The 25,093-nt window shown below is 49.0% G+C and overlaps 1 protein-coding gene across 2 annotated transcripts in view; it reads left to right on the top strand.

Annotated features, from left to right (window-relative positions):
• The window catches only part of PDIA5 (protein disulfide isomerase family A member 5), an 89,524-nt gene extending 73,715 nt beyond the window's left edge, over positions 1–15,809 (top strand). Inside the window, exons 10-15 of one of the 2 annotated variants that reach the window (XM_035000015.1) lie at positions 1,687–1,757; positions 2,285–2,445; positions 4,321–4,451; positions 8,490–8,560; positions 15,027–15,161; positions 15,540–15,809. In XM_035000015.1, the coding sequence (XP_034855906.1) occupies positions 1,687–1,757; positions 2,285–2,445; positions 4,321–4,451; positions 8,490–8,560; positions 15,027–15,161; positions 15,540–15,620 (650 nt within the window). In that variant the 3' untranslated portion in view covers positions 15,621–15,809. The remainder of the gene's footprint in view (positions 1–1,686; positions 1,758–2,284; positions 2,446–4,320; positions 4,452–8,489; positions 8,561–15,026; positions 15,162–15,539) is intronic. The other variant, XM_035000014.1, reaches the window with a different exon arrangement.
• The last annotated feature ends 9,284 nt before the right edge of the window (positions 15,810–25,093 follow it).

Below are 25,093 nucleotides of genomic sequence, written 5' to 3'. Positions count from 1 at the left end.
AACAACCAACTTACCAAAACAAAACAAAAAACCTTTGTAACCTGATGGCTTAGAAAGTTAACAAATGGGTTGTGATAGCCCTAAATGTTTCTTTCCACAAAGTGACATTCTTAATGTTTCAGTGTCATGACAACCTTGATACCCCTATGGTTCATGGGGTCCCGAGTGGGCTCTAGTCAGACCATGAGCCCATAGGTGTCCCTCATCCTTGGGCCCATTTGAGAAGGACCAGCATGCCGGTGCAGCTGAGAATCGTAGCTGCTCCCTGGGCTGGATGCCATCCGGGACTGTTGCATCCACTGATCATCTCATGGCTCCCGAGTGCTCCGTGCAGAGGAGGAGCTCGGCAGCTCTCTGCCCTCGGAGCTGGAAGATTACTTACGTTTTCTACTATCAGTGTGCGTGGGGTGTACAGGTTGCCACTGTGGAGCCCCTTGTCCCTAGAAGGGACGGGTGCGCAGGCACGGAGGAAGCTGGGGACGGGCAGGAGTGGAAGGCACATGTTTGTGTCCCGGTGCCACCTGGGGCTGAGCTCTGCGGGAAGACCTGGAGGAGACAGGCATTTTTGCCCCAGCCACGTGCTCCGATGGAAGCAGGAGAGCCCTTCCCGTGGCTCAGTGGCTTCTGCAGGCTGTCGGAGGTCCCCCCTGCTAATACTGGGGTGTCTGTCTGCCTCCTGTTTTCCCAAGTCAGTTATGAGAATCGCGGTGCTCTCGGGCTGCCACACAGCAGCACCCATCATGAGAAGGCCGAGGTTTGCCCTTGCCTGCTGCTTAGCCTGCTTCCTGCCTGGAAGGGTGAACCTGGCTGTGTGGGGGCCGGAGCCGGTCTGGACCTCCTCGCTTCACGGCCCCGGCAGCATTAGAAGCCAGGAGGTACTCTCTCTGAAAACGAAAGCCATGTATAAATGTCCTGATAGCACCTATCAAAGTGCTTGTTTGCTTTTTAATGTATCACATTTTATTATTCGTGACGTTACTGCATTTGCATGCCGGTAAGGAGAGGGCAGAGCAGTCTTTATACCAAGAAAAAGGCATTTGAAAATGACGGGACAGATCCCTGTGCCTATCAGATCATATGTCCTCCCATGTGGGGAGGAATGTATTCTTGCTTCTGTGAATGCTTATTCTTGCTTCTGTGAATGCTTATTCCCAATTCAAGGCGCAGACCCCCTTCTGCCCTGGAGGAGGGGATGACAGGTAGTGGCACGGTGCTGGGAAGCACATACAGACTGTGGCCGTGGCCTCCAGCCACATTGCTTGGGTTCTCAGCTCCGCTCTGTGACCTGTGGCTGTGTGCGTAACCTTGGCCAGTCGCCCACCCTCTTGGTGCCTTAGTTTTCTCATCTGTAAAATGGAGATAACGTCAGCTTATACTTTGTAGGGCTGTCGTGAGGCTATAAAGCGCTTAGAGCAGTGCTTGGCACACAGGACCTACACACACACGCACACACACACACACGTTGCCAGTATTTTTTATGTAGTTACTTCATTTTTGCCTCTCGCACTCCTTCCCCCTCCCCCACTGAGTGGATTAGGGAAAAGATTTCTTTCCTCCGTGCTGGCGCTTCTTTTCTCTCAGGTAGCCCTGGTGTCTGGGAATAGGGCGCAGCTGTCTTACAGAGGCAGGCGACATCACTGGAGCCTCCATGCCATGGGAGTGGTTTCTCTTGATTTCTTCCCACAGGGTGTGGACACTGTAAGAAAATGAAGCCAGAGTTTGAGAATGCAGCGGAAGTCCTCCATGGAGAAGCAGACGTAAGCTTCCTTTCCTTAATCTCCCCCCACCATTTTCCTCTAAAGACTAAATGACATGGATCCTCACAGTGACTTTTCCCTGCAAGCTCCCGGAGGCCTGAAGTACTTCATTGTCCCCAAGTACACATGTCTTAGATCGGCGGGGTCCCTAACAGGGATGGAGGGGTGCAGAGAGACTCTAGGGTCGTATTCCCACACTGTCCATGTGGCCTCTGCCAGGTCCTGGCCCTGGGGTGAAGCCCCAAAGTTCAGCCTCTTTTCTCTGGGACCATGGCTATTGGGAACAGTCATCGTCTACACAACCTGATTGGTGGGGTGGATTTAAACGTCTCGTTTCAGCCCACAAATGAGAAATCATGGACATTCCAGTGGACACATCCTGGGGATATATCTGAGCCCAGGGGGCCAGCCACCCCCAGTGAAATGCTGGCAGGTCCTGGGTGGGTTGGGGGCTGGCGTCTGGGCTCCTCTTCTGCCAGCACCGCGTCTGAGGCTGTCATGCATGGTTGGCCTCTCCCCCATCCCAGAGCTCTGGTGTCCTTGCAGCTGTCGATGCCACTGTCAACAAGGCCCTGGCAGAGAGATTCCACATCTCCGAGTTTCCTACACTGAAGTATTTTAAGAACGGAGAGAAATCCGCCGTGCCTGCGCTCAGAACAAAGAAGAACTTTATTGAGTGGATGCGAAAGTAAGTGTGGTGGTCTCAGCACATCCTGACTCCTGGCCGCCAGCCCCTGGAGCTGGCCTGGAGGACACAGAGTAACGGTTAGGGGCTGCTGACCTTGGCTCAGGGCCACGGGAGCCAAGGCGGACTTGACTTCCCCAATTCTAGAGCCACCTCTGGTGTGCTGGCCACATGTCCCCATCCAGCAGGTCACTGGCAGCCTCCCTGGATGCAGTTTCACCGGCACCAGGGGCAGCGGGTGCTTGTTTAAAGTGCAGATTCTGGGGCGGCTGTCCCTGAGGCTTTGATTCGGGAGGTGGGAGTGGAACCCTCAGCCGTAGTGTTTTGAGAAATACCTGCTTATAGAATGGAAGCAAAGTTACCACTAGGTTCAGGAGAGACTTCTGGGAAGAGGTGAGGGCACTGGCAGGGTCCTGGTCTCAGCTTCTCCCACTTTGTCCTGCTCATCACTGGGAGCATGTTCAGTGGTTTGCTTCCAGAAGAGACAAGGTACTCACCCTCTTGGGCCTCTTGGTGTCAGAAGCAGGTTGCTATTCACACCTGCCTCTCTAGCCTCCCTCTGGTGCCAGGGCTGGTACACTGGGAGGATTAGCCGGGTGGGGGTTCAGGCAAGTCCTTGGTGCTTGCACTTGTGGTTAGAGAGCCCAGGGAATCCGGAGTGGCCTGGATGCACGTAGTGAGTGAGCACCGAGGATCTGTGTCCCTTCTGTGCGTCGTCCCTGCTGCTGAGCGCCTGAAAAGCACTTAGGGTAAAAGCATGGGTATTGGAGTCTGAGAACCCTGCACTCAGATGGTGACCCTGGGCCATTTACTTGACCCCACTACACCCCAGTTTCCCATCTGGGAAATGGAGACAGCACTTTCCCAAAGGCTTGTCTAGAGAATTAAATTAGACTACTGTGCTTATCACGGTGTGTAGCGTGGCAGTACTCAGAGAGAGGAAGCTGTTTTTATTGTGGACGTCAGCTGTTACGTGGGGCTATAACAGACAGCATCGCCCCATAAGTGGTGATACCTTCCCAGGCTTTGCCAGTTGCTTTTTTATCTGCTGCCCATTTCACACTCAGATCCTATGAGGTCAGAGTTTTTTGTTTCTGTTTTTTTTTTTTAGATTTATTTATTTGAGAGAGAGTGTGTGTGTGAGTGGGGGGAGGGGCAGAGGGAGAGAATCTCAAGCAGACTCCCCGCTGAGTGCAGAGCCCGACATGATGTGGGGCTCGACCCCACTCGAGATCATGACCTGAGCCGAAACCAAGAGTCAGAAGCTCAACCAGCTGAGCCTTGCAGGTGCCCCCAGGTCAGAGTTTTTATTCCTGTTTCCTTGATGAAGGAACTGAAGCTCAGAGAGGTTAGGAGCCTTGCCTAGACACAAACAGTAGCTCTTTTGGGAGCTTGGAAAGAATCCTCAGGCAGAGCATGAACGGCAGATAGCTCCGAGATGAAGGAACTTGTCACCCAGGAGCAGGGTGAGCAGTGTTGGGTGAGGCCGGTGGCATTTCCAGGCTTGTGCACAAGTGGGGTGCTGTGGGTGACTGGGACACGCTCGCCAGCAGGCCGGCCTGGGGAGGCAGGGGCCCAGGCAGAGGAGCTTCTGTCCCTGTGGCAAGATGATAGCTGACACCTGGAGGGCTGTCCTGCCCAAAAGGGGCTCGGGTCTTCCACACCTTCACAAAATGGCTTCCTGATAGGCTTCTCAGAGGGAATCAGAATATCTTCATGGATGGTACAGATTTGTTCATGTTTAAACTCAGCTTTTGAATTGCATTTTAGAAAGGATGCGAAGTGACTTCTTCCTGAGTGCTCCTCTGGGTGAGGGTGGAAGTGCTTGCCCTTACGCAAACCTCTCCTTATGACTGTCTCCCTTCCCCCCCACTGCAGCCCTGAGGCCCCGCCACCCCCAGAGCCCACCTGGGAAGAACAGCAGACCAGCGTGTTGCACCTGGCAGGGGACAACTTCCGGGAGACCCTGAAGAAGAAGAAGCACACCTTGGTCATGTTCTATGCCCCTTGTAAGTAGCTGGGTGTGAGGCCAAGGGGCGGGCCAGACCAGACCAAGAAGATCCTCCCCAGGGGCCACGGCAACCACAGGTGGACTCTGGGCTCCTCTGTACTGTGAACAGGGCTCCCCGGTCTCATTCCAGGCTGAGGCCCTTCAAAATCCAGGGCCTCCTTCTGTCAGTTCTGTCAGGGTCTCTCCTTCTTTCTGGGGAGCCTTTCTCCCATCAGTCCTAAAGTCCTCTGCTCCTGTTTGTGGCAGGAACCTGCCATAAAATTATTCGGTCTCCTCCTGTCCCTGGAATCTTCTAGGCTGCCTGCCTCCCACCTGCCACTTCCTTCCACCCCTTGGCTCCCTCCATCCCACTGGGCACTGACTTCACCTTCAAACCTTGGAATTTAGCTGACCCCATCTTGGCCTCTGCTTTCCTTATCTTCCTGAGCATCCCCAGCCCAGCCCCCTCCCTGACCTTCCCACGTGGCTTTGACGCCATCGGGTTTGAGGCTGTGGGAAAAGCACACCACATTGTTCTGAGCTAGCTTCTCCTCGATCCCCATTTTTTATCAGAGTTTAAGTTGAGGAAGTGACATGAGTGTTTGTGACCTTCGGATTTTGTGCGTTCCACTTTGAAGTTCATTGATACTTGAAGGGAAGGCTCTTGAATTTCCCACTCTTCTGTTGCCCTTGTCTCTCTCCCCCAGGTTACAGCTCAGCTTAATGGAGTGGGGATAATAAAGCTTCGCGCCACAGAGAAGCCAGGCAACTCAATCTAGTCATAAATCCGCTTGCTTGTAGCCAGCCCTCCTGTTGGCTCCCCTCCTACCCCACTTTTCAAGTGTCAATAATCTGTAATGTCTCTTCTCCCTCTCACTTTCTGGGAGGGGTTGCCTCCCACCTGCCTTTCCCAGCCTCAGACCTCCGTCCTCAGGCAGCCAGTGCGTCCCTCTCTTTTTGCCTTTCCTTCTGCAAGTGGGAGTGGGACTTGGGCTCTTTCTTGCTGAGCTTCTTGCTGTCCTCATCTGTCCTTAGGACATGCCTGGAAGGCTGAGTAGATTTTAAGAAGTTGTCTTCCATCTGGGCAGAATGGGGTGTGCAGGACCAAGAGCAGAGGGTGTGTGACCTACCCGAGGCCTTGGAGCAATGTATGACAGAGCCCTCCCTGCAGCCTGGGCTGGTGCTCTTTCTGTCACAGACGTCACTCAGAGAGGAGGAGCTTTCTCAGCAGCAGTGAAAGCCTGGCCACAGAAGTCAAGGTCCTTGATCGGCTACTGGATGGACTTTAGTATATCCAGACTAAATACTTTGCCCCAGAAATGCTCCCTTCTTTCCCCCAGACCTCTGGGGTCAGGACTCCTACCCCCTGGGCTGCTAAGGACCCCCCTCACAGAACCACTGTGTGCCGGGTGGTATCTGGGGCCCTGGATACAAGGGAAGGAGGCATGGTCCCTGCTTGGCCTCAAGGGCCTCATAGTCTACTCTGGCAAGAAGCAGCTCAAGACAGCCCATTCAGGGCCACTCCACTGAGCGACTCAGCTTCTGTCAAAGGGCCTGGCACCTAGAGTTTCCCTTTTCCTCTACTGCATGTTCCTGTCCCTGAACTCTGCTCCAGATTCCCAAGACATGCTCATCAGGGAGGTGGATCTTTCCAAAAACAAGTCTTTTAAAATTTTTCAATTATAAAAATAACATATATGTTTATTTATAATATATATGGTATATATCTCTTTATGCCTATTTACATATAAAGAATCTAATACTACAGGAAGGTCATACCCCTGATAAAGGTAGGTATAAAGTAAAAGCAAAAGCCAACCCCCATTGCCTTCCCCAATCTCTATTCCCTCCTGCCTCCTGCCTCCCCACCCCACTTCCCACATCCCCACCATGTCCCTTAACTTCCCAGCACCGCCCACCCCGGCTTCCCCAGTTTCTACATAGATCTTCCTCCAGCTGTTTTTCTTTCCTGTTCCAAGCCCCCGCTTCACTCTCAGTGGTCTGGTTCCAGTGACTGCCCTTCTTAGGCTGGCTTGCTGAGTCTCTGGCATTGGGATTTTCTGTCCTGTCCTCGGTTTTTGTTTCTGACTCCCCTCTCTGGGAAGCTTCTTTGGTTTCCTGCTGCACAAAGGTGGTGCCTTTTTAAAGAGCCCAAATTAAAAAATCATGCCTCTTTTGGCCCACCTGACACCCCATGGAAACATCTTCATGCCCTTTCTAAAACAATCTCCCCTCCAGTTATTCATCTGCCTTGCTCTTTCTTTTGAATCATGATAAAATTAGATGCACAGAAGGTGATTAATCTGAGACCTAGATACTTTAAATTGATGGTAATAGGAATTTGCACTAGGCTGACAGTTGCCTTTATACTTTCAGTAAGCAGAGAGCTTAAAAGGAAAAATTAATAGTGATACCAGATTTGGGGGGAGGGGATAACTTATTTCCAGCCAGCCTAACGCTGTTAGTGGGCATCCAAGTGCCACTCAGGAGGGACCTCTAGGTGCCGCAGGGGTGGTGCTCTGACAAGCCTTGTCAGCCAGCACATTGTGCCCTCTAAATGTTTTGGAATGTATAAACCATCATTCCTATAGAGTATGTAACATTTTCATGAATTTGAGCTATTCTTCCCTCTGCTGGGTCAAATTAGTAAAGTGTTTTTATAATTGCCATTGAAGCAGTTAAAAAAAGTCATCTTAGTATCTGCCCCAAGTGAGGCTGTGCTAGGCCCTCTGTGGCATTCTGTTCTGATAGGACCTGTGACCAGCCCAGCTGTCTTCTCTGCACCTGCAGGGGGTGTGGGGAGAATCCCTTGACTGCCCCCCCCATCGCTGTCCACACTGTTCCGGGGCCAGCTGGCTACTCAGCCAGCCGCCCATCTCAGGAACTGGCTCAAGTGCTCAATTCACATTAAAGTTGTAGCCTAGCCTTAATTTGGTTTCACACAACACTTTGAAAGTCATTATCATCTTATTTTAAAAAGAGAGAAAGCAGATGAGCAAAGCCATTTCTGGTCCCCGCGTAGGCTGGCCCGACTGTTGGCCAGCTCTCCCCATGGGGCATTTGGCCTCTCCCACCTGTGTTTTGATCAGAATTAATTACCAGTGTCAGGGAATTCCTCCCTCAAAGCAGTTCTGTTCTCCTGGCAGTTGTGTTCAGCGTCTGGGGAATGGTTGGAAGAAGGGGGCTTGGGTTTGGATCAGCTAATGCTGAGGGAGGGGCCGAGAAGCACCACTGTCACATGCAGGGCCTCTGGAGTTAGGGGTCCTCGTCCGCTGTGATAGGTCTGTTCCCTCAGGAACCCAGGCCCTGAGAAGCGTCGGGGACTCGCTGTAGCTGATCCTCCTCTCAGCCTGACCTTGGACCTCCCGTCCCTGAATCCAAGGTTCAGGTTGATTGTAGAGCCGAGGGTAGAAGGATAGCATGAGGACCAGAAGCTGGGTTTGGCCGCTTGGTCCGGGGTGGGGATTTGCTGGGAATGGAGAATTTAGCAGCAGGACACGAGCAGTAGGGGCTCAGGTGGCATGGTTCCTCCTCCCTCCACCTTTCCCAGTCCCGTTCTCTCAGGCCTGAAATGGACAGTGGGTACCGCTGTCCCTAGGGAAGGAGAAGGGGACTCTGTAACCTGCTCAGAGAATCCTGAGCACACATCCTCCTTTTCCAAGCCCAAAGGTCCCCTCTCTACCCTAGCTCCAAGGACAGCCCTCTGTGGAAGGAGCTTGCAGAACAAGACCACAGCAACCCCCAGCCTCTTCGGCCAGGTGTATGATGGGAGGATGTGGGGTGGGAGGTCCTGGGCAAGAGCAGACCTGACGTTTGCACAGGAACCTCTACAAAGTCCTTGTGCTGACAGCAGACACAGGGGGCAGTGTTTGAGTGGCAGGGTTGACACGTGGACCCTGACAGTCTGGCGTGCAAGGGGTGGGAGTCAGATGAACCCCCACAGTCTGTTGGGTGGAGGGAAGCTCCTGGAAAGGCTCCTCTGTCAGTGCCAGGGAGGGCCCCTGGCTCTGCAGCCTCCCCTGCATGAGCAACATTCGGTCCTTCCCCTCCCCTGCAGGGTGCCCGCACTGTAAGAAGGTCATCCCACACTTTACCGCCACTGCCGACATCTTCAAAGATGACCGAAAGGTAAGGATACCCTTCTTCATCTCTGTCCTGCTTCTGACTTTGCTCTGCCCCACAGCTCTCTACCTCACTCCCTTCCGTTCAGGTTCCCTTCCTGAATAGACTCTGCTGAGGTCAGGGAATTCCTGGGAACCAGGACATTCTTTTCATAAGGCAGGACAGGGCAGGCTGAATTTCTGCTGTAAAATCAGTTAAAAGGGATACACTGCACTGTTACAGCCCTTCCTGGGAAGAGGGGGTTGGTAAAGGGGTTATCTATTTATTTTTAGCGTTTGAATCTTTTTGTGGTAGGATTTGTAGTCATGCATTACTTATATAATTGAAAATACAAATAAAGAATATCCAACAAAAGTCAACCAGAGGCAGCCAAGGTGGAGGAGAACAAGGCTGTCCTGCAGAGCCTCATCCCACCGAAGTAAAAGGCTCCTGCTGATGAAGCATAAAGTTAACAAGCTAGAACTACAGATTGGATTAAAGTGTGGGGAGAGGGCACCCCCCAGGCACCTCCCTAGGCAGCTCCACCAGCCAGGGCAGCGCGGGCTGCTACCAGGTGAGGGCAATGTGGGACTCCGGGGCTGAGGCGTGGTGTGGCAAGGGCAGACCCTGGAGCTCAGGCCCGGTGCGGCTTGAATGCTGCTAAGCCGTGTGGCTTGGAGAAGTCCTATCGACTCTCCAGGCCTTGAGTTCTCTTCTCGCCAAAGCTGGGGTCCTGCCCTAGATGATCATGAAGACTCTTCCCAGCCTGGGACTCTGTTGTAGGAATGTGTCCCCCAACAGGCCTCAGAAGCATGCTCATACACACCCAGGCCCAAAGTTGCATGCATGTACACTGGGTGAGATGCTTGGGTGCAGCTGGGGCAGGCTGGACCCACACGCCAGGAGGCGCTGGAGTTGGCCCTGGGGGGTTGGCGGTGATGGCATGTGAGCGCTGTACAGGGACAGCAGGTCAGAGGGAGCCCGGCTGGAGCACCGGCACATGTCTGGGGAGGGGGATAAACTCGGGACTCAGACCCCAGGACCCTTCCCTGGACTCAGGATGTCCCATTGTCACCCACAAGGTCTGGCTGTGCCCTTGAGGCTCCCTTCACCCCACCAGGAGGGAGTAGAAGGACCAGAAACCTTTTCTCCTTTGCCTGCCCCTTGACCTGTATGGAGAGGGGCATGGCAAGAAGGGGCTTCCTGTCTTCCAGCTCCCTCCCCACCCACCGCCCTCTGCCACCCAGGGCCAGTGCACATGCAGGAGTTCTGGGGAGGTTCGGCCAGTCCCCTAGGACTCCCTCACAGTCTGGGTGTTGCTTGGCGTGGGGAAGCCTTTGCTCCCTGTAGCCAGCACGGGACTGGCAGGCATTCCACATTGACTCCCATCGCCCCACGCCATGAGACGGGAGAGTGGCTGGGGTGTGGGGTCTTCCCGTCCCCTGGCTGCTCAGGTCTTTGTGGCTCCAGGGTCTGTGAAGGGATCACCTCAGTCCAAGCGGGGCCAGGCTGGCTTTGCCCACAGTAGCAGCCAAGGGCCGGTCCTCCTCTTCCTCTCTTCCATCTGCTGATGCACAGGGACGCCATTTCCACAGGGACCCCACTAAGACACTGATAAGCCTTTGCTTAATTGTCTCAACTTGGGCCAGTTACGTTGCTGGCCTTTTCCTGCACTCATTCCCTCTGTCTGTTATGTCCTCTCTCCTCTCCTTCCAGCTCCCTGTGTTCCAAGCCAGAGATCACCCTCACTCATTTTCAGGAGCACATTAAATCTCTCTGCCCCTCTCTGCCAGGCATTTGGCAGGCCTGGGTTTCCTGGACGTGGCTCTCAGTAACACCAGGGAAGCATTTGCTCTCGGCCTGGGGGACTAAAGTTACTGGTGTCACGATTGCTGGGTGCCATCCTAGAACTGTCACATCAGAGGTCCAGGGATGGTTCTGGGAATCTAATTTTTTTTCTTTTTTCTTTTTTTTAAGAGAGGGAGAGAGAGCAGGGGAGGGGCAGAAGGAGAGAGAGAATCCTAAGCAGGCTCCATGCTCAGTGCAGAACCTGACGTGGGGCTTGATCTCAACGACCCTGAGATCATGACCTGAGCCAAAATCAAGAGTTGGATGCTTAACCGACTGAGCCACCCAGGCACCCCAGGAATTTGTAATTTTTAAGAGCTGCCTCTCGTACTAACCACTGGCTGATGTTTGGGGTCTGGTGGCCCATCCCTCTCCTACTCATGAGGGATCAAGGCCCAGAGAGGAGCTATGTCCCTTGCCCAGGGACACGCAGCTGTGGGTCATGGACAGCCAGAACAGAGTCTCTTGACTCCCAGTTTTTCTGGATACCCTGTGCTCCCACCTCTTAGCTAGAATTGTATTCCGCCCCCGCCACCCTGAAGCCAATCTCTGTTCCTTCCCCAATCAATATGCAGTTGGTTGTTCACTTCCATTTTCATAGCCAAAGTCAATATTAGCTCCTGCAGAGATTTATTTTATTGAATCAATAAAGCTGCATGAGGCAGTTCATATTTTAGCTGGGGAGCCTCCACCCCCTCCCAGGGGTGGAACTTGAGCAGTTGACACACTGGCTGGAGAGAGGGCTGCATGCTGCTCGTGTTAGAACCGATGGCGGTAGGGAAGGGGCCACGGAGGACATGGGCCTGAGGTGGAAGGCTGGCGGGTGCAGGCAGGGGTCAGGGTACCACTGGGCCGGCAAGGTGGGACTCATCTCTCACTGCACATCCAGGTGTCCCCAGCCTGGGAGTCGGGCTGGCCAGCAAGGTGTGAAGGTCATCCCAGGACAGGCGCCCTGAGGCAGAGGGAACTGCTGTAACTTTGGCCATGGTGTGTGTACTCCCTTGCGTTGATGAGGCTGTCTGTCCATCAGAAAGGAAAGCTCCCTGAGGGTAGGGACCTCATTTGTCCTTGAATTCCCTCCAGTCTTGATGCCTGAAACCTCTGTAAATGCTGACTGAATGAAGAAACAACAGCATTTGATATCTTTCGAAAACTCCGCTCCCACTGGTGCTTGAGAGCATTATGTCACGTTGTCCTCGTAGTAGCGTAACCAACTGGGTATTATCAATCTCCCATTTTACAGAAGAAGAGATTGAATCTGCGAGAGGTTAAAAGTCTCTCCCAAAGTCGTCCAGCTGGGAAGGGGCTGCTCAGAACCAGATAAACAGGCATTGTCAGAGGTCTCCCAGAAGCAAACTCAGGTTCCGGGACTCGTGTGTAGGGGGTTTATTTGGGAAGCGGCCTCAGGGATAGAGGAAGGGGGAGCAGTCAGGAAAGGAGCCAGAGCAGGTGTATTAATGAGCAGATTGGTGCATGCATAATTAGGTTCAGTCCCTAGAGACCTCACCATGGACAGAAGCGCCTCACCCAAAGGTCCAGGAAGCCAAGGGACATGTCCTCAAGCCCTGTCCATCATTGGCCTCCCTTGGGGCTCCCTGCAGCCGAGAATTGTGGGTGCCAGGGGCAGGTGTTTGGCCAAGGGGTCATGGCAGGATACCAACCACCGTGGAGCAAATCTAGAAGTGATAGTGTGCATTCAGTGCTATAGTTCAGTCAGTGTAAATCTGGAGGGGGTGTGGGGGGGCAGGCATTTAGACAGGAGAAAGGGGGATAGGTGAGAAGAGGTTTATTTGCTGCCTTCTTTCCAGAGTCTAAGCCGCTTCCTTCAGAAAGAGCCGCACTCAACTCCTCTGCTCCCATAGAAATGGAGTGTGGAGGAGTCTTTGCAGCCGGAAGTAGCCCTCGGTGTGTACGTGGCTGGCAGCTGGTTTAGGGGATTCAAAATAAGTACACATTTTTAGTTTAGTCAATTTATAAAACTGTACCGTGTATTTCCCGCGGCTCCAGGGCATGTAGAGACAAATTAAATTCATAATTTAAAGCAGAAGCAGGGAGAGCAGCAGCCTGGAGCAACCCTCATCAAACACTTCCTCGGCGTAGCAGAGGCGCCTTGGCCCCTCACCGAGGGCAGGACGCAGACGGCTGCCCGGTGGGCGCCGTCTCCCCTGGGCTGGGCCCCAAGAGCCGGAACGCTGAGGACAGCCAGAGGAGCACCTGCCTCGTGTTTCTGAATAATTCAGAAGGCGTTTTCGAGGGTGAGCTGGGGTTCTCAGAAGGCTTCAGGGGCCCGCCTGCTGGCCGGGTGGGCCAGGCTCCATGCGGACACCAGCAGACGGCACGTTGAACCCGCCAGAAGGAGACGGCTGCCCCTCCGCTCCAGCCACATGTAGCCTGTGGGAATGCAGGGCAAATGCCATCAAATCTGGCTTTTAAACAGAAGCCAGAGAGCCACACTGCTATATAAAATCTTTGGGCTCTTTTTCGAGGTTGGCAGCTAATTCAGGTTTATTTTATTTTTTTTTTTAAATTCTATGTGGGCCAAATAGAACAGGACTGAGAGCCAGATATGGAATGTGTGCAGCGAGTTTGCAAACTCTGCTCTAAGAAGTCTCATCGTGCAGACGTTCTGTAGCTGAAGTGGGAGGGAAGCGTGAGGGCCGGGCAGGGGCAAGCGTGGCCCGCCGGTGACCAGAGGGCAGGCTGCGCCTCACTCTTCACTGTCAGGCCTGCTGCCGGCACAGCAGTGGCCCCTCTCACCTGGGCACAGGGGCAGTGAGCTGCGAACGTGACTGTCGGTGGCCTGCAGGGCTCTTCTACTTGGAAAGGGGGCGTCCCTCCCCATGTGAATAACCCATAGCCGTAGAACCATGGGAATTGTGGCTACTTAATGATTCGAAATTTCAGGCATGGTGATCGTTCAGTCGGAATGCCTCATGGGCCCTGGTTCTCATTCCTCTCTCTGGTGCTGGTGTGGGCTGCTCCTCCTGGGCCGGTGCTCCCTGCTCGGGCCTTCGTGCACCTGCTGCCTCGTCCTGACGCAGGTTGTAGATCGAATACCATCTCCTCGGAAAGGCCTCCTTGACCATAAAGCAGCCCCTCTGGCTATCGTCTTCTTGAATCACCCTCTTCAGAGCATTCACCGGGCTCTAAACAATCTCACTTGTTACGTGTCTATTAACTGCCTTCCTGCAGTAAGAACGGCAGTCACTTAATGGCTGGACTTTTTCAAGGTCACCAGTGTACTCCTAACACATAGCAGCCCTTGGGTAGATTCTTCCTCTTACCAGAATCTGCCCTCCCCTCTTCTGTAATGCTTGTGTTTGGTGCATTGCCGTAAAGCGACCTTCTCCCCTCCTTCCCTGCTTTGTGACCCTCAACAGAAAGAAGGTTCCCCAGGTCTGCTTTATACCCTCTTATTATTTTTTTTTTTTTTGACAGAGAGAGACACAGTGAGAGAGGGAACACAGCAAGGGGAGTGGGAGAGGGAGAAGCAGGCTTCCCGCGGAGCAAGGAGCCCGATGCAGGGCTCGATCCCAGGACCCTGGGATCATGACCTGAGCCGAAGGCAGACACATAACGACTGAGCCACCCAGGCGCCCCTACCCTCTTATTTTAAAAGAACAATAAATAGTAAGGGAAAACTACCAGCGTGTGGAACTTGGTAGATGGGCAGGAAGAGGCCAGTGGCCAATTTGGGAACTTCCTTCTGCCCGAAAACTCTGTTTGCTTTCCTCATGCTGAACTCTTGCGGTTCCTGGAATGTGCTCCCCTGGCTGGAACTTCTTTCTCCTCCTCCTCCTCCTTCAGGCCACTGCTCAGATGGCAAACCCTGCAGAGCACCTTTGTGCCCCTCCCTTGGCAACCTGGACCACCTCCATCCCTCACACCTCCTTTTGTGCCTTGGAATTGTCTCTATCTGACCCCTTTGACCAGACGCTGAGCCCCTACTAGGGACAGAGCTCGTGTCTGGGGCCCATAGGAGTGATTATGATAGCAGTGAACATTTCCTGACTACTAACCACGTGCCAGGTCCTGTGCCAAGTCACCTCCCCTGGATTCTCTCGCTCGGCCTTCATAATATTCTGATCACCTATGTATTGTTATTACCCCCGTTTTACAGATGAGGAAACTGAGGCACCAAGAGGCTAGGTCATTTTCCATAAGTCTTACTATGCTGCCAAGCCAAGATTTGCACTTGGGAAACCTGACTTCAAAGCTCTTGTTCTTAACCTTGGTACTCGACTGCCTCCCCGAACAGATGTTCAGGAAGTGTTAGTTGATAAATGAATGAGTCCCACCATGCCTCACAGAAAGCATCACAAAACCTGCCATGTTTACAAATGCTCTCAAGTCATCATTTCCTTCATGGCCATTCTACTCTTGATTTTAAAGGGTGGTCTGAGGGCACTGCAAGCTGAGTCCCCTAACCTTACCTGTCTGCCTTGAGAATTGGAAGCAAGCAGCGGCAGTCTTCAGTGGAGCTCTGAGCTGGGGAGGCTTTGGTTCAGCTCATCCTCGCTATTGAGAAAAATCAGAGAAAGCACATGGCGTGGGCCTGAAGTGCGGTCTATGTGCGGAGGGGCTGGGCCTCGGGTCTCACATGGGAGGCCCCCTGCGCTGACCCCGCCTTTCTTCGGGCCCGCAGATTGTCTGTGCTGCTGTGGACTGCGTCAAAGAGAAGAACCAGGACCTGTGTCAGCAGGAGGCCGTCAAGGCCTACCCCACGTTCCACTACTACCACTATGGGAAGTTTGCCGAAAAGTATGACAGCGAGCGGACGGTAAGCTGGGGAGGAGCACCCGCCCTGAGCTCTTTCTGTTGGGCAGGGAGACAGCCACTGAGAAGGACAGCCAACGCCGCAGAAGTCCGCCGTGTGCACGCCGCTGGGAAGGCAAGGGCCACGGGCCTGGCTGGAAGAGTGCCCCCAGAGGTTGTCCCGGAGTCCAGCTCCCAGAGCCTGGCTGGGTTCCGGGCGTTCGGCAAGGGCTCCTCCGTAGCCAAGCAGACCCTCCCCACATGGGCAGCCACGTCCACTGGCCACTTCTCTACGTCCAGCAGAGTGTGCACATGGAGGGTCAGGAAGAGGGGAGAGGGGGAGAGGGTGCACATCTGCATCAGGGTAAAGGCTTTTTTCTCTTTCTCTTTCCCTTCCCGACAGGAACTGGGGTTTACCAATTTTATTCGAACGCTCCGGGAAGGAGACCATGAGAGACTAGGGAAGAAGAAGGAAGAGTTGTAATTTCTGCCTCAGAGAAAGCTTTTCCATTACACTGTGAATGATAACCTGTTTTGTTGTTCTTTCTGAATTTCCACATGTTCTGAAGACAATTTTTTATAGCCGCTTATGGCCATTTTGTACAATTTTGAAATAAAATCAAACCAATTGTTTGGTGGTGTGGGTCGTTTCCACAGAGCCTGTACTAAAAGAGATGGAGAGGTGGATACTTGTGTTGTCCCTTATGCCACGTCCCCTCCTGGGAGGTAGAGAGCCACACGCCGGTGTCCCATCTGCCTGGGAGAGACACATGAGGGCGGAGAGTAGGCACGAGGAGGGTGGCATGGAACAGTGCCCCTCTCAGCCATTGGAGAGCAGGACGGGGAGATCTGAGCACAGCATATCCTGTTGGAAATGACTGGTTTAGGGAGGAAATATGTTAAGATAATGAGGGAAAACGAGATGCTGAAGCTTACGGTCACCAAGTACTATCTTTGTCTGGATCATTTCAGTTTGAGTTTGGGTGGGTTTTCCTGGAACTCATTTACATGTTTCTCTTTCTTCAACTATTTCTGTCTTCTCTTTTCCTCTCTCTGGTCCCTCCCTGCTCTCCCTTCACAGAAAAGCTGAGTCTCCAATTCAGGGCTGAGCGCAGTGGGCAAGCCCAGGCTCAAAGGAGCGTCTAGAATGGAGTAGGGGAGGGGCCTCTGTGTGCTGCTTGCTCTGTACCCTGGAAGGGGCAGACGTGAGTGGCATATTCTCCATAGGCATGCAGTTGCCAGGTCAGCCCCCGCTCACCCTGCCACAGTAACCTCCAAATGTTACTGCCATGTTCTCCGTGGATGGGCACCACCCAGGCTCCTGGTCTACCCCAACATCTCACTCTGCCTCCTTCCTCCATTCCATCTCTCTCCTGATCGGCTTTCACACCGGTCGTGCTTTCTCCATCTCTGGGTGACTTAACACCAGCCCTGTGCCCATCGGTGTGCCGCCAGAGCCGGAGAACCCTGTGCTGTGTCTTGTCTGCCCACCGGGAGCAGAACAGCCCCCGCTCCCACTGCCTTGACTTGACTTCTAAGCCGCCGTCCTAGCCTTGGATTTGGGCAGTTCCAGAAGAGGGGTTGCCTAAGCTGCAGTGCTTAGCTGCTCACTTGGGTGGTTCTGTTGGCTACTTGGCCTTCAGGAACAGCCCTGTTTCCTAGCCTGGCCCCCTCCCGGCGGCCTCCAGCCTTCCTGCTGATGGGTCCGCTAAGAGGAGGACCAACAGCACAAAGCCGCAGAGCTCCTCAGGGCTGTGCTGACAGGTGCCACGGCTCTTTTAGGTGAAATTGGAGGTTCTCAGCTTCCCAGTCCACCCTCTGCTGCTTCAGCCTCGCTTTTTTTCTCCTAAGCACACACTTCCTCAGCAGTGGCCCTGGTCTTGCCCCAAGTGAATGGGTATGAAAGAAAGAAGCATGCATTTAAACACTTGTCCTGAGCTCCTGCTGGGTACTGTACGCAGTCATACAAGGAGCCATGTAATCCTGACACTGTGTCGTGCACCGTTCCTACAAGGGGCACCTGAGAGCAAGTGCATGCACAGACATGCTTTTTCCCTAATGGTGATTTGGAGGCTTTGCAGGAGGAATGTATTTGCTTGTGTCTTCAAAAAAATTCGTTTTTAACTGTATCTTTAGAACAATACCTGACAAAAACCACTTCCCGACTGAGGACTGCTAGTGCCGACCCTCAAGGTGCGGGGCTTTCTTTTAGTCTGTTCCATAGCCTCAAGGTCAGATTGGCCTGGCCTGGCTTCTTGGTGAGGGCTTGAAAGCACCAGGAAATGGCATCACTTCTCTGTTTGCAGGATTTGATAATTATAAAGCTTTGTCAGAATGTCTAGTGCTTACCATGACTTTGGGCATGACCTGAGTAGGTTCACCCCAGCTCTGGGCAGTGGCTTCTATGGACAGAGCTCCCTACCTCCACTCCCCATCCCCAGCCTCGTCTGTGCACTCTCTCCCACCCTTCACCCTCATTCCCCAATTCTGGAGCTCTGTGCAGATGGAGCAGTACCATGGCATCTAGTTAGTTCTGTTCCTCCTGCCCACACTTGTTTCGTATGGAGTTCATTGATCTTCAGTGCAGAACCCTCTCTACCCCTTGGGGACCTGCTGTCATCTCACCCCCCCTTCTCCTGGATCCTGCATTTGCAGGCAGATTTCTCTGCAGGAGGTGTCTGTGAGTTAGGGGAGAACTGAGTCCCAATCTTCTTTCTGGGCTTTGGCACAACCTTCACCTCAATTTCTCTCCTCCTCCCTGGTTTGCCTTAGCTTCCCACTTTACTTGCATCCCCCATGCCTCTCGCCCACCAGTGATTCCCTATTGCTGCCTGACTGGAGCTTTCAGAGCTGGCCCCCCAACCTTTCTTATCCTCCCATGCTACTGCCTCCCTTTCTGGAGGTGCTTGGCTTCCAGAAACTTCTGTGCCAGGCACAGGGAGGTGATGCTCTGGGTTTAAGAAGTGATGTGTGTGTTTTTGTGTGGTATCTCATTGTGGTTTTGATTTGCATTTCCTTAACGATTAGTGTTGTTGAGCATCTTTTAAGGTTTTTTTGGCCATTTATAGATCTTCTTTGGAAAAATGTTTTTTGCCCATTTGTCAAATGGGTTGTTTGTTTTTTGTCATTGCTGTCTTACAGGAGTTCTGTATATTTTCTAGATATGAATCCCTTATCTGATCTGTGACATGCAAATATTTTCTGCCATTCTGTGGGTTATCTTTTCACTTTCTTAATAATGCCCTTTGATGCACACAAGTTTTTAATTTTGATAAAGTCCAGTTTATCTATTTTTTCTTTTGTTGTCTGTGTTGTCATTACCAAATCCAATGTCCAAAGCTTTTCTCCTATGTTTCCCTCTAAGAGTTTTATAGTTTTAGGTCTTATGTTTAGGACTTTGATCCATTTTGAGTTAAATTTAAAGTAAGGGTCCAGCTTCATTGTTTTACATATGGCTATCCAGTTTCCCCACCACCGTTGGTAGAAAAGACCATTCTTTCCTAATTGAGTCTTGGCACCCTAGTCAAAAATCATTTGACCATATATGTGAGGGTTTATTTCTGGGCTTTCTATTTTATTGCGTTGATCTAGATGTCTGTCTTTATACCAGTACCACGGTTTGGATTACTGTAGATTTGTAGTAAGTTTTGAAATTAGGAAGGGAGATTCCTCCAACTCCATTCCTCTTTTTCAAGATGGTTTTAGCTGTTCAGGGTCCCTTGAAATTCCACATGTCTGTGCCATTAATCGTGTGTAATTTGCAAAACCAACACTGCAATCAAAATGCAAAACTATCCCACCATTACAGAGATTTCTGCTATGTTCCTTTATGTTTACTCCTCTTAAAGACTCCCCTCCTCCTCACAAACGTTGGCAGCCGCTAACTTGTTTTCCATCTCTATACTTTGCTCATTTGGGGAATGTTATATAAATGGAATCCTACAATAAATAATCTATTAAGATGGACTTTTCTCACTCTACATAACGTCCTTGAGATCCATCCAAATTGTATGTATCAGTATCTTGTTTCTTTTTATTGCTGAGCAGTGTTCCATGATATGGATGGATGTAACACAATTTATTTACCTGTTAGGGAACGTTTTGGTTGTTCCCAGTTTGGGACCATTACAAATAAAGCTGCCTTTTGTCTAGATGAAAGTTTTTATTTCTCTGAGGTAAATACCCAGAAATATGATTGCTGGGTCATATGTTAAGGGTATGTTTAGCTTTTAAGGAAATTGCCAAACTTTTGCAGAGTGGCTGTACCATTTGCTTTCTTTCCAGTGATGTATGACAGATCCAGTTTCCCCATATCCTGCTCAACATTTGGTATTGTCATTGTGTTTTGTTTTGTTTTTTTAATTTTAGCCGGTCTAATTAGGTGTGTAGTAATATATCATCATGGTCTTACTGTGCATTTCACCAATAATTAGCAATGTTGAATATTTTTTTCATGTGCTTATTTGCCATCTATATATCCTCTTCAGTAAGATGCCTATTCATGTCTCTTGCCCATTTTCTAATTGGATTTTTTTTTACTGTTGAATTTTGAATGTTCTTTATATATTCTAGATACTAATCCTTTGCCAGATATGTGGCTTATAAATATTTTCTCTTATCTGTAGCATGTTTTTTAATCTTAACAGGGTCTTTCAGAGAACAAAAGTTTTTAATTTTGACAGAATTAATTTAATTTCTTTTGTGGATCATGCTTTTGCTGTCATATCTAAGAACTCATCACCAAGCCCCAGGTCCTAAAGTTTTCCTTCTATGTTTATTTCTAAAGTTTTACATTTAAATACATGATCCATTTTGAGTTAATTTCTGTACAAGATGTGAGACTTAGATTAGGCCTGTGGTGTCCAATTGTTCCAGCACCATTTGTTGTAGACTGTCCTCTACTGCATTGCTTTTGCACCTTTGTCAAAAAGCAGTTGGCTGTACTTATAGAAGTCTATTTCTGGATTCTCTGTTCTGTTGATTATATATGATATAATATATCATATATATAACTATATAAGATTATGCTTATATAATGTACTTAGTATCTAATAAGTCTTGAAATCAAGTAGCCTGATTTCTCCCACTGCCTTTTTTTTTTTAAAGATTTTATTCATTACCTAGTCAGAGAGAGAGAGAGTACAAGCAGGGGGAGAAGCAGGCTCCCCGCTGAGCAGGGAGCCCGACGTGGGACTCGATCCCGGGACTCCGGGATCATGACCTGAGCCGAAGGCAGACGCCCAACTAACTGAGCCACCCAGGCTGTTTTAGCTGTTGCAGTTCCTTTTCCATATAAATTTTACTTATTTTATTTTTTAAGATTTATGTATGTATTTTAGAGTAAGCGTGCATCGGGGGAGGGGTAGAGAGAGTGAATCTTCAAGCAGACTCCCTGCTGAGCATGGAGCCCAAGATGGGGCTTCATCCCACAACCCATGAGATCACGACCTGAGCCAAAACCTAGAGTCAGATGCCTAACCGACTGATCCACCCAGGTGCCCCTTCCATATAAATTTTTGAATAATCTTGTCTATATCAAAACACACACAAACACACAGAGAAAGATAAAGCCAAAGACACAACATGTAAATAACTGGTGAATCTTAGGCAGAGGGTATATGTGACGTTTTATAAGTTTGAAATGCTCTCTTCCCTTCCCCCACAACCCCCCGCTGCCCGCAAAAAAAAAAAAAAAAAAAAAAAAAAAAAATTGCACATGGGGAAAAAAAAACCCCAGCCCTCAATATATAAACTCAGTGTCCCAGTCTAGCAGGGAGGGCCTGAGTTTAACTGTCTCTAGGCAGCTGTGTTTCCTGTGTGGCCAGGACCCAGTTCCCCTGTGCCCCAACAGAAGGCTGCAGAAGTTGGCTGAATCTGGCTGAGTTTGCTAGAGGTTGTAACCTCAGTGAGATCACAGGCCAGCCTCAGGGGGCCACAGCACCAGCAGGAGGGGTGCCCAGCCAGGACTAGAAAAGGACGGAGGATGCATGCGCCCCAGGGTTCAGGAGCAGACAGCCACAGAATACCCCAGAGCAAGCTCAGTTGCCGCTCAGCAGCCACCACTCAGGTGCAGTGTTGACCAGCAGAGGGTGCAAGGATCTGCAGGACCCGGTGGGGTTGTAGGTCCCTTCTTGGCTGTCTCAGAAAGCAAAGTGAAAGTTTGTCCGCACCTTGTAGAGGAAAAGGGCTCTGAAAGACTGGACATTTACTTACGGAGTCATCCTATAGTTACCTAAAGAGAATTTTCAGTTTATTGGATCAGACTGAGATCACGACTTCTACTAAGTCAACCAACAGGAAAACAAACCCACATCCATTTTTCTCTCATAAATAGGCACTGTGTAAATACACAACTCCTACATTTCTGATAAAATGTAGTGGGGCCCAGTACTGAACACAAGAGTCCAGCTGAGAACTGGCCAGTATAGGGGGAAAGGACCATGAATCCCTCATTCCTGATCTTTTAAGATATATCTTGGCTAATCTAGTCCAAGATTGCAGACTCACTGTCAACAAAAGCCATCAAAACTTTTTCATACTGCTTACAGAAAAGACCAACCCTTGATAGTTCATTTCCATTGAATATTTTTCTTCACTGATCTTCAAGGTACTACATGTGTTGTAATGTTGAAAAATGCAGAAAAGCACGCAGAAAAAAATTTAAATTGCTCATAGCCTTGCTACTCATCAGTTATTCAATATGTTGGTGTACTGTCTTCCAGTTTTTTTTTAAGATTTTATTCATTTATTTATTATAGAGATAGCCCATATGGGGGGAGAAGCAGAGGGAGAGGGATAAGCAGATTCCGCCCCTAGCGCAGCCCCACACAAGGCTTGATCCCACGACACCAAGATCACAACCCAAGTAGAAATCAAGAGTATTTTGCTCAACTCGCTGAGCCACCCAGGCACCCGTCTTGCAATTTTTTTATCACACGCAAATGAAATCTCAGTATTTTATAACTTTTAAAAATATTTTACAAAGTGTTTACAAATCTTTCTATATCATTAGGTATTCTTCCTCAACATAATTTTTAAAGACTATATAGCAGAGTTTCTCAACATTATTTCTTGGTGCTATTGACATTTTGGGACATAATTCTTTGCTGTGGGGAGCTTTCCTGTGCATTGGAAAATTTTTAGCAGTATCTCTGGCCACTTTCCCCTAAATGCCAGTAGCACTCCCCTTCCCAACAGATTGTGACAACCAAACTTTGCCAAAGTCCCCTGGGGGGCAAAATCACCCCCCAGTTGAGAACTGCTGCCATGCAGCACTTCATCCTATGTAAATACCATCCTTTACTTACAGATCTGTGTCATTAGATGTATATGTTATTTATAGTTATTCTCTGTCATAAATAATGCTGGGATGGACATCTCTGGTGTTTTTTTTTAAGATTTTAGTTGTTTATTTGTCAAAGAGAGAGAGCCAGAGCGTGCACAAGCGCAAGGAGAGCAGCAGGCAGAGGGAGAAGCAGACTCCCCGCTGAGCAAGGAGCCTGATGCAGGACTTGATCCCAGGACCCTAGGATCATGACCTGAGCTAAAGGCAGATGCCTAACGACTGAGCCACCCAGGTGTCCCCTTTGGTTTTGTTATTTTACACATTTTCAGAAGTGACTTTCTGGGTCAAAGAATATACTTATTTTTAAGACCTGCAATATATACTGTCAATTTTCCTTCCGTGGTGTGCCTATTTATACTCTTACCAAGAGTATATGAAATTACCTGTGTTTTTTTTTAACTCTGGCTAGCTCTGGGAATTATAGTTTTTAAAGATCTTTGCAAATTATATTTTTGATATAAGACAAAATTATTCTAGTTACATTTATCTCGAAAATCCATCTTTGTTTTAGCCTGCCAGGATGTTTTAGATTCTGTTTTTGTCTCTGACAAGCTTTCTATCTTTAACTTCATGTCACTTGCAAATTTGATAAGAATTAAAATGTGAAAAATAGAGTATAGCCTAGAACATTGAAACAGGCCAATAGAAATTTCTTGTCAATCCATTAGTTCCGTATCTGTAGGCAGAGTCGTTCAGCAAGTTCCTAACCCACTCAGTCGTCCCAGCCTCCAACTCCTATCTTCAGCCTTTCCTGAAAAATACAATGAAAAGTGTCATCAACTGTTTTGTTGAGGAATTTGTCTACCACATTCTTCTGTTCAATCAATCTAATAACCCTGTGAAAGAGTAATAACCTGTGCACAGTCCCTTACAGTTTGGAAGCATCTTTAGCTGCCCCATTTCATCCAAGCTCACACCCCTCCATGGTGTTGTGATGAAGAGGCTGAGACTCCAGGAGACCAGCTGAGTTAGGCAACTTGTCCAAGTTCACAGAGCTGGTGAGTAGCTGAGCTCAGATGCAACACAGGGGCCCTTTCTCTCCCCCATAACCAACAGAACTTTCAGTTGGTGATGCTTCTTTCTAGTGGTTATTGCCTCCTCTCCAACACCCACTAGTCATTACTGAACTAACCAGCATAATGCTGCTCAGTGCGACTTCCCTTTCCTGGACCATGAATTCACCACGTCTCACATTCTTTCAGGACCCTATGGGGAGATTTGTCTGGGCCAAAAAATTTGAAATTATAATTAGAGCAAGCAAGTGCTTTTCTTCAAACTTTCAACCAAGGTTGATCTTTTACAAATTTGTCTTTTTTTTAAATCTTCTCCACAAAACTAAATCAACTAATACCTAATACTTAAATATATATTAAATATATATTATATATTTATATTATACATAAAATATGTATTTAGTTATTAACTTAGTGTTCATATGGTTTTATATATGTATGTATACATATATGTGTATATGTATATTTATATATAGAAGTATATATATTTATATATGCCCACTAAGTTAATAACCAAATTATATATATACACATATATGTAATTGTATATATATAGAGAGAGAGAGATTGAGAGAAAGAGGGAGAGAGAGAGAGAGACTGTTTTATTGTCCTCCAGTTTCATGCCCCAGAAATAATTGCTGTCAAGTTTGAGTGTATCCTGCCAAGAATTTGTTTTGTTTTCTTTTTTGGGTTCATAAACAAACATATAGTATGCTTTTTATGTGTGTGTGTGTGTGTGTGTGTGTATATATGTATGTAGATACACAGATTCAAAAAATTCTTTTCCACCAAGATCACATACAGTTGACCCTTGAACAACATGGGGATTAGGAACATCAACCTCCCCATGCAATCAAAACTCTGCATATAACTTTTGACTCCTCAAAAACTTAACTGCTAATAACCTACCGTTGACCAGAAGCCTTACTGAAAATATATGAAGTCAATTAACAAATATTTGGTGGGTTATATACATTATATACTGTATTCTTATAATAAAGCTAGAGAAAAAATATCATTTAAAAATCATAAGGAAGAGAAAACACATTTATAGTACTGTACTGTATTTCTCAAAAAAGTCCATGTTTAAGTGGATTTGCACAGTTCAAACCCATGTGGTTCAGGGGTCAACTGTATAAATTCATTTGTGTTTTTCCTGGTATTTTAAAGTACATCTCAAATTTATTTCAATTTAAGGAATCAAAATCCAGCTTTTTTTTTTTTTCCAAAATGGGCTAGCCACTTGCCCCAACACCATTTTGAAGAGTTTATCTTTTCCCCACTGAAATACCACTTCACCACGTAGTAAATTTCAAAATCTATTTGGCTGCCATACATCCTGCCCTGTTCCCCTACTTTGTCCATTTTCATTTCATTTTGTTTTTAAAAATCCCATTCTAATTACTTTTTTGCTTTTAGAATTTCCCTGGCTGTTTCTGCATATTTTTTTCTGTTAAACTTTCTGTCTTGGATCTCAGTTCCTTATCATCCGAGATCATCCTATCCTTTTCAGAACAGTGGTGGTTCCCTTTGATGGAGTAAGCAGAAATAACCATTGTGGCATTTTACTCTTTTTCCTAATCCATCAACATGATGCAG

This window comes from Mirounga leonina, unplaced genomic scaffold (assembly GCF_011800145.1).
Source record: "Mirounga leonina isolate KUSES-001 unplaced genomic scaffold, KU_Mleo_1.0 Mir_115, whole genome shotgun sequence".
NCBI lineage: Eukaryota > Metazoa > Chordata > Mammalia > Carnivora > Phocidae > Mirounga > Mirounga leonina.
Note: the sequence above shows the minus strand (reverse complement) of the source record. Positions and strands in the feature narration are given on the sequence as shown.